The following is a 10,142-nucleotide window of genomic DNA, read 5'->3' as shown; positions in this document are numbered from 1 at the left end:
AACTAGAAGGAGATAGTGCATGCCCAGTGTTGGAGAGCACCTGCACCAAGTGACAAAATGGCAATAGACAGCAAGGAGCAGGTATTAACTGCTGTACTTTTTATGCTTAGTTTTGAGAGTAGAGTTACTATGACTTGGTCTCTTTACTACCAATCTCATTAATGGACAAGGTGCTGCTGATGCGACGAGTTTGTCCTTGACACTGCTGGCCTCCTCCTTTTCCATCCGCTTTAGCTTTTCCTCAATGGCAGCAATTTGCGCTGCCTTTCCGGAAGGCTGTGGAACCTCAGTTTTAGCCGGTAATTTTCTTTCGGACAACTTTACCCGCAAAGGACGGCCCTTGAGGATGTACCCATTCAATTTTTTAATGGCTGCTGTTGTTGAGGAGGTGTATTTGTAAGTGACAAAGCAGTATCCTCTCGGGGTTCCTGTGAATATGTATTTGTGCAGGAAATGGCAAAACAATATGATTCAAATGATGGTTAAATGTATGGTTGCCTGTGTGTCATGAATATATATGCAGTACCTGAGTTGGAGTTACCAAGCGATTCTGTACTTGTATTTGAAGTAATAACAAACTATAATAGGGGGTTATTTTGTTTCACAGGTATTAATACCCAGGGTCTCCAAGGCTTCAAATAAATCTTCAAGTATTATCATAGACATGATTATACTCTACTCCATACGATTATGTCCCATGAGATATGTGATAGTTGCAATACTTGCTAGTTGCAACATTTATTAGTTGCAATACTTGCTAGTTGCAATATTTATTAGTTGCAATACTTGCTAGTTGCAACACTTATTAGTTGCAATACTTGCTAGATGTAATACTTGCTAGATGCAAGATTTGCTATTTGCAATATGTGTTAGCTGCAATAGCACTTGACATGGAAATCATTTTCTATAGCAATAATAAACTGATATTTTTAATAAGTAACAGCCAGAAGAAATAAAATTATAAAAACCTATATTATTAGAAATGATGTGAGAACCTTTATCAAGTCCTGTTGTTTTGTAAGTAAAATCGAACTTCTCTAGCTCTCCAAACTCTTGTACAATCTTAAGAAGAAGAAACTCGGGTACAGTTCGCTCAATATTCCCTATCCATAGTTTTCTCTCATCACAGAGCTCCTCAGTGGAACTAGATGGATCCCCCGTATCAGGGAGACTGACGGGTTCAATTGAGGGCCTACTTGATTCTCTAGTAAACTCCATGGTGCCTAAGAAAGGGAAACGTAAATAATACAACACTCAGTATTTGGAAATTTATGTTCTTTTAATGAGATTTTATAAATGATGACAAAATTATTGAAACCATACAACATTATTGTAGTTAGCTTACGACAGCATAAGCACCTGCTAGTGATTACATATCTTAAAAAATGCATTCTGCATTGCTATAATTAATATATTGATCTTAATTAATATTACATATTAATCTTTATGCGCTTCATCTATTGCTTGCAGCTCAATCATTGCTTAGAGGAAGCGATGCCTATGTGGAACTAGGCAGGACTCTAAGGCTCATTTAGAGCAAAATCTATCAAAAAAAGTTTTAATGAAAGAAAACTACCTTATGAAACTATATGCCAGCTATGGCCATAGAGAGCTAACGGTTGTTCTTCACAATTTTGGAAACAATTCTTATTGCGATGGTCATGTCTATTCCTGATTCCTTAATTGCTACTCTTGGTGTTATACGATCAAGCAATTTCACTGTTATGTAAAATATTTTATAAATAAATTGACCATTGTTGGTTTACTTTTTCATAAACTTTGATTGACATTTCTATATTCAGTGATATATATTTAAATGCTCACAGCAATTTTGGTTGGCTCTGTAGTTTTTCATGTAAAGCATCACAGCTTACTGAACTGTGTAACAGCGTGGTGCAGTGTCTTTGTAACTACTTATTCAAAACCTTACATTGACTACAGCAATGCTTTGTATGTCACTAGACTGTGCCCAGCAGAAAATTGTGCATTTGTCACAGATTTATAGCTTGTACTAAAAATAAAAGGATGGATCTGAATATTGCAAACCAGATAAAAAGAGCCAAAAAAAAGATTGATGGCTTATCTTGGATGATTGTACCATTTATCTGCATTTTCATTCAATTGAATTAGTAATGCTGCCTTAACTCAAACAATACTTTACAAGTTAGTTCAACTAATGTTCATTGTGTTAAACTGCTATTATGCGTGTACTGCCATCATAGTTCATTCATTATTAACACAACAAACTTTGATAGAACACTTGATTTCATTTTTTACCAGCAGCGTATTTTAGTATCTTTTTCTCTCGATGTCTTACTGCAGTATATGAGAGTTTGTGGTTTTTATTCTTGTAGGACTGCAGATCAGCATGCACCCATCATGTTAGGGAGCTATAATTGGGAATATCATTGACATATTTAATATTAGCTTTACAAATAAGGACAATTTTTTATATGGCACTACTCTTATGATTAGTTTATGAGATTTTGGCAACCTCTGCAACAATAGTTGGCTATTCACAAAACTTCTCCAACGCCATCACAAATGTTTTTTTTGTGTGTTTTAAACTCATACCATAATTGCATACTACCTCTTGTCAGTTACAGCTCAGCAGGATTTGATTTCCACTGAAATAATTTTTTGCATAGCTGCTATCATGTAATCAAATGTTGCACTTCCAGCATTGCCAGTTCCTTTTAATTATACATTTGAATATTTAAGTACTTTGTGGTGTTGACGTGCCAAGACTCACACAAACCAAAATGTTTTGATGCATGTGTGAAAACTATCATTTGTCATCTGTATATGTTTATGTAGACTACAGGAATAAATACTTCAATTGAAAGTGAAAAAAGACATCAATTACTACTTGTCCACAGCATGTTTTCTAAAGGCATTAACACAGCATGCTTTGTCAAATCCAGATAATGATAGAAATTCCTGGTCATGTCAACGCATTGTAAACAACATATGCTAGACGAAAATTGGAGTGTTAACTTTAATGTAGCAAAAGTGTGCAAGGATTAAAAGGAGATTGAAAGCGAAGCATGTGTAGATTACCTCTTCAAAAATAAAGCCCAGAAGCATCCTAATTTGCATTAAATAATATTTTATTGTCAGTTAAAATGTGAGAACATACGCCAAATAATGCATCATGTGGAAAAAAATAAGATATTCAAATTTTACTTATAAAAAACTACTAGCCACACTGCAAGGCACAAGGATTTTTGTGCGTGAAAATATCGCCTATCAGGCACCATTGTGGCGCTTGTTGCTGTACTAATTCCGTTTCTGGTTTTTATAAAAACCTCCCTGCCATTTTCGCTTCTACCAACGAGTTGAGTTTATTAAGTTCGCATTGCGACAACTCCATCTTTTGACAATACTAGTAATTTGTAAACCATTTGATTGCTACTTGATTAGTTTAACAATCAACAATTTCAAATTTTGTTTACAAAACCTTTATAAATTAAAACAGGAAGATTACGATTTTTGTTCCAACATTTCCTGATAAACATCTACTCGAAAGGAGGCCACAAAAGCCATTTTCGTAGCTCTCAAATTTGACTAACATACAAAATGTGCTCGCTGTACTTTAAGCGCAACTTCTTATCGAGTTCGCTGCATAGGCGTATGACTGCGTTGTCTGTGGATTTACGACTATTTGGCTATACAAGCTGCTATATTCGTCGGTAAAACCTCACATACAAGACAAATATTCGCGGGAGCTTTATTTTCTAACCGGATACCTAAGATCGTCCTTTCAATAGCCGCCATTGCCTCAACATGGGTCACTCGAATATCTGGAAATCCCATCCTAAGAAATATGGACCTGGATCTCGCTGTTGGTGAGTATATTTTGTGTTGGAAATGTGTTCTGTTTAGTTTTAGTGTTTGCTATGGGATTTTTACATTCAAATGCACAAATGGTGGACCAGTTTGTTGTATTATATAGCCTACAATGCGAGAAACCACCTTTTACACACTTTGCTTCGTTGTAATGGAACATTGAATTGATGCAAGCTTCCAATGTGCATTTTATTAACTATGTCAATCACCATAATTACACTGGTCATTAAAGCCTAATAGCATAGGTACTGATGTGTCAGCGACGTCGAGTTTTTGTTTGACAAATTTGGTCTTGTGCAATGGTCATACGACGTCATGCCTGTCATGTTATTGCTGTGACATGCATTTGTGTTTCTTATGGTATGCTGTATCATACAGATAACAACGTTTAGTTGTTGTGCAGCTGAGTTCTAGGATGTGTTCTATTATGTACTGTTTAGTAGATTTATATGATTGAAGGCATGCCTGGACATGACTGTCTAATGTTCAATAGTTCTACAACTGTTACAATCTTGTATACTTTTGCCTATTAATTGTTCTATGTATTACATTTTTAACATATCGGAAATTGGTTCTCGAGTTCATTTGGTACAGCTGCTTTAGTCATTGTCGCATGTGGTATGTACAAAACTAATCATTCTGAGCTATGCTTTGATTTACCAGCTTATGTAGGCCTAGTATCTACGAAATATATTCTTTGCTTTTGTATATTTATATTGTTAATAAATTTTTGTTTAGTCTTTTAGATTTTCCATTGGAAATTCTTTAAGATCTCAAATTCTTGACTGACATTAGTAATACACTGTTTATCTTCTTTGACAGCCGAGTGTGTTCTAATCAGCATGGTATCATTAGGAAATATGGCCTGAACATGTGCCGTCAATGCTTCAGACAGTATGCACCAGACATTGGTTTCAAAAAGGTTTGTTCATATGGTTTCTTTCATTAGATTCCTTGTAGTTTGTCATCATTCCTAGTAACACCACTTCATTGCTATATTCAGGGCTTTTCCTCTACAATTTCCAAAGTAGGACAAGCCTTGGCCATGTGGATAATTTATTTCTTGAACTACATGACTATTGAATTGTGTGATAGACTCATAGCTTTATTGTTGAACGCTTTTTACTAATGTAATGTGCAGTCAAACCTCGGTATACAAAATGAATCTGTACTGAGATTTGCTTTGTATATCAAAATCGTCATACAGTGAAACAATTGTGTTTTGTGGAAACACATTATTCGTATTGAATTATTGTAACTTTTATCAAAACTTTGGTAAATTAATAAATCACTTTCAAATTTTTTCTTCACGGTAGCCACCAGATTGGTTTATAAATTTATCTTGATGTAATTCTACAAAAATCATTGCGTCGTGCTGTTTTGGATCACTTCGTTTTCTTGAATTCCATATATAAAATTTTTATTTTATTGTTTTTTAGTCTTGTTCTGTTTATCTGCTTCTTGGTCTAGTGAAATATTAGGTAGATAAATGTTTAGATTGTTGTTTGAGGCATCTATAGAGATATATAGAGTGTCTTACTATATACACACATGCATATATCTCTATACTATTTTTCTATATAAGTACACTAACTGGATGCCCGGCGGTGCCCAGGTAATAAAAAGTCTGCACAGAAAATTTATTTTTATTCAACATATATATGGTACCAACAGTTACCATCCTAACTTTCAAACTTCATATCATGAGAAAAGTGTTTTGTGCGATTCAAACAAATCAAAGAGAAAAAATAAAACAATTGCTAAAGTTTTTGATTGTAAGAGTAAAATAATTAGCACTTCATGGCTAAATAAAGTCTGTTTTGCTATGATTACAATGAAAAAATTACTTGGTATACCGTTATATGATTTTAGTTCGTTTCAGTGTTGGCGTCGTAATGCGAAAATCATCATCAAGTTTTTTTATACGTACAGTACATGGTAACAAATTGAGTACAAAGTTAAAAATTAGTAACAAAGCTATATGTTAACCATAGTAACTATAGTTACCTACATTAACTTTAGTGTATTTAGTGGCTATGATCTGCAAGAAATGTAACAATACAATGCAGTGCGTGCTGATGGTTGTTCTTACCTCTGAGACATACAAATAACATGAACGCACTTTATTGCTTATCTGTTTTCGGTTTCGATATAACTAGAACTATAAAGAATAACGCTCAACTTAGCAAGCGAGCATCGTATCTCTTTCGGGTGTTATGGGAGGGAGTTCAGCAAATAGCATATCGTTATTTCGGCATAATCACATCCAAATTTTAATTTCTAGAGACATTTTTGTTGATATCGTATGACAGAAAAAACTTCGTCTTCGTGTGGCAAGCATGGAAAAACATTGTGTTCCATATAATGTGTTCCATATATAAGTGTAAAAAATCTTACAACATGGGCATTGTAACCCGAGAGCGCGCTGTATTAATTAATAATTTAGGAAAAAGGATGTACAGTATATGGTAAGAGACACAGATACCATTAGCCTGTCTTTACAAACTTGTTTTTTTGCGGAGTTGTCCCCTCGGTGAGCAGAGCGAGCAAAACAGCAGCTTGTCACAATACGCACCGCACCTGATGCATCAGCTACACTGAAAGTGAGTTCTCTTACGTCTATGCGGCTTGGTTGCGATGTTATGTCGGTCGCTCCATTAGTAATCAACGGATTTAGCCCAAAAATGTATATAGAAAAAATGAGATGCAGCCGTTTAACCAGAGGCCAGTCTCTGTGGTAAGAACTTAAGCAACAACAGCAACTATTCATGTTGTTTGTTATTTGTCGTTTTTCTCAGTCAGTTTTTTTGTATCAGTCAGTTTTATTGGTTCTTATTGATTTTAATTTATTTTATTCTCAAGTTCTACTAAAGTTTACCTCAGAGACGGGTCTCTGGTTAAACGTTACTATCTTATTTTTTTCTATATAAATTTTTATGCTAAATCCGTCATGATTACCGATGGAGCGACCGACATAACATTGCAGCCAAGCTGCATAGACGGAAGAGAACAACGCCTTTTAAGTTCAGCTGAGGCATCAGGTGCAGTGCGTATTGTGACAAGCTGGTTGTTCTGCTTGCTTCGTTCGACGGGAGACAACTTCGCAAAAACAACAGTTTGTCAAGACAAGCCAAGGTGTGATAAAAACAGATTGGCCTTGTGGTTAAGCCTGCTTGTTAGTATACTTGCTATTTCAATTTTGCCAGTAGGATGGCGATTTTTCATTGCTAAAACTTTATCGCTATAACCGGACAGATAATAGACAGACAAACATTGAGGTTTATAGATAAAGATGCGGTAATATAAATCTAAATATTTACCAATCCGTATATATTTATCGGAACAAGGTATCACACAAACAACTATTTCATTTTTGCAATATTTTGTCTTGAATGTTTGTCATTCAGATTACGCGAGTAAAAATATATTAATAGGCAATGCTGATTTTTAGACCAGTCTCTAAGTTACCAAGGCTACATGCTATCAATTAACATGTTCTCGTCTTCTACACACCAGAGGCTCATGGAATTGTTAATAACTAATATATCTAATGGTGGAATATGTTTATTATTTGTATAACACTATGCTATAATTACCAGACAAGTAATTATATAAACTCATTATATTTGAGTTCCAACTGTTGTATCAAGACGTCCCAATTCACTTTCACAATCTATACCGAGTGCATCCTTGGGTTACGTCATTCCTGTTTTACGGTTTTTCGTCTTATGATGTGTAACACGATGTTTTTTTCGTCTGTATGGTATTTTTTCATCATAAGCCATCAACAAAAATGTCTTTAGAAATTCAAATTTGACATTCGGTGTGCTGTATACATGGGAATAACAAAGATGTTGATATGCTATTCGCTGAAATCTCTCCCGCAACGCCTGAAAGAAATATGACGCTCGCGCCTTTTCTCAGTTCGTTATTCTTCGTATTTCGTAAATGCTTCAGGTTGCACGAGTGAAATGAAAGTTAGTGAAAAGGAAGCAAAAATGAAATTTTATTGTGCATTTAGTTAGTGTTTAATATAGTATTTACTATAATACTTCAACTCATTAAACGTATCAATATAAGTCTCAATGTGTGCGTGTGTGTATTTTGGAATTGAAAGCTCGTTGCGTGCTGGATTTGAACCAAAGAAGTTTACAACCGCAAGTTTCAAACCACGCATTTAACCACTGAGCTATACAGTCCTTAGCATTTTATCGCTCTTATTGTATGCCGTATTCACATGCTAAATGTGCACTTTTCGTCATTAACTAATATCACCTTTTGTATTTGTTATCTTTTGCTACCGTTACCTATTTTTTTAATTTGTAACTTTTAAATGTGTCCCGTTACACATCTATTTCCTGTTTTTCATGAGGTTTGATTGCTAAATCGGTAAAGGCTAGTACTTTTTATGCGGGCAATTGTATTATCACAAGTAAGAATAACCTCTACATTCTTTTTCCGTTCGGTCAGACAAAGACAGTATATCTCATTTTACTTTGTTTCTTTTCGGTTCGTATTAATTGTATCATTACCAAATCATCTTTGTATTAGAACAGACTTTATGTAGCCATTACTTGCTTATTATTTCACATATTTTTTTTTTCTATAAATTTGTTTGAGCTGCACAAAACATTTTTCATGGTATCAAGTTTGAAAGTTAGAACTGTACATTTTAAATGAAAATCAATATTTTTGGCAGAAACTTTTTTATTGCCTCGGCGACGCTGGGCTTTTCATCTAGTGCTATACCAAAATTGAAAATACATGTTCGTATAGAACAATCACTTCCCTTTAATAAAAGCCTGTACCGCTGCGAGTCTGTCTGTAATAATATGTGCTTTCAAAAGTCCTCATATATATTTAAATCTAATGGCATGTTAAAATTATCACGCTCGAGTTATATTTTACAAGTTTGTTGCACTTTTTTTGCAATTTACCTAAGTTTAGTGTGTGCACACCTGGTGTTGCTATAGATGTAACCTTCTAAGTCATATACCAACGTTTATTTTTCCGTTTTGTCCATCTGTCAATGTAGGGCCATAAAATTATCACTCTAAATACACATGTGTTTTTGTTGCAGATGGACTAAATTATCTCCCCCATGTTATCACATGCTAGTATTGGTATATCCAAAAAGAGAGTGCGGCAAAAGGCAAACAAACATACCATCCTTTCTCTATTCTTTCCTATTTTGCCTTTACTGACAATAAAGTGATTGTTGCCTTTATTAACCATTTTTTGCTTGATGCATTCAACTGCCTTTTACATGTACAAAGAGCAATACAACTACATCACATAAATCCAAAAATCACAGCATTCCAAGCAAAAAAATTGTATGTGCCTCCCTTGATGTTTACAAATGGCTGCCATCTGTGTATTTGCAAATTGCAAGTTCTCGTGTTGTTTGCCTGGATAGCAGAATTCATGTTTATGCTCATCCATACAGCTAATGTTTACTTGGTGAACATCTTTATAAATTCCTTCAGTTGCATGCTCTACACACTGCAATGTTGTAAACAGTTCCTTTGCTTGAGACACTTGAACACTGCTGTTTATTTAGGAAAAGGCATTTGTTGCTTAGCTAGTATTTGGTTACACAACTAATTGATCCAGTGGTTTTCCAAAAGTAAAGCTAAAAAATGTGCAAATATGTTTTTGTCGCTATTTGATGCTGCTATTTGAAGTGTATAACGAAAATTTATTAGTCGTTTGGGAGGGATGTTGGTTACGTTTTCTTCATTGATGATGCAGTTTTGAGCAGCATTTACTGTCTCTGTAATAAGGTTGGTAGTGGATGAAGAGCAACTGGGTATTTATGTCCATCCGCAATGTGGTCCAGTAGTCGGAACTACTGTAACATGCATCTATTGCTTTTTGCTAATAAATTTAGGTGTAGGATATGGTACACCAATTGAAATTGCACTATAAGCTGCTTACCAAATCTCTGGGCAAGTTTTTCATCAGTGCAGTTGGCTGTTTGTTAAAATTGCGTGGTTTTAATTGTCAAATTGCCAACATGAAAATATAGTAACAAGTTGAACTGTTTCATATCATCAGCGAGAATGATGATCCCACCACGCAGGAAATGCCTACAATATAGCCATGCGACTATGTAGTTTAAGTCGAAGGGTCAGCGAAGGTCATTTTAGCTGTGGCAATTGTTTTATTGCTTCCCTCTGCAATAAAACATGTTGTCGATTTTTATGACCCAGAAAAGTTAGCTTGGATAATTACTGCAGTATCTAGCAATCTATACAGCCTCTACAGGTATTTAATATTTAGTGTCTGCTATC

At 34.9% G+C, this 10,142-nt stretch overlaps 1 protein-coding gene across 1 annotated transcript; it reads right to left on the bottom strand.

Annotated features, from left to right (window-relative positions):
• Nucleotides 1-75: 75 nt before the first annotated feature.
• On the bottom strand, nucleotides 76-3,562 carry LOC137396282 (probable RNA-binding protein 18). Its single transcript, XM_068082477.1, has 3 exons — nucleotides 3,488-3,562; nucleotides 996-1,223; nucleotides 76-428 (listed from the first exon to the last, which is right to left on the bottom strand). The coding sequence occupies exons 1-3, from the start codon at nucleotides 3,516-3,518 to the stop codon at nucleotides 85-87; spliced, it is 603 nt and encodes a 200-aa protein (XP_067938578.1). The 5' UTR covers nucleotides 3,519-3,562; the 3' UTR covers nucleotides 76-84.
• Nucleotides 3,563-10,142: the final 6,580 nt, after the last annotated feature.

Source organism: Watersipora subatra, chromosome 5 (assembly GCF_963576615.1).
Source record: "Watersipora subatra chromosome 5, tzWatSuba1.1, whole genome shotgun sequence".
NCBI lineage: Eukaryota > Metazoa > Bryozoa > Gymnolaemata > Cheilostomatida > Watersiporidae > Watersipora > Watersipora subatra.
The sequence above is the reverse complement of the archived record's forward strand: the minus strand, read 5'-3'. Positions and strand labels throughout refer to the sequence as shown.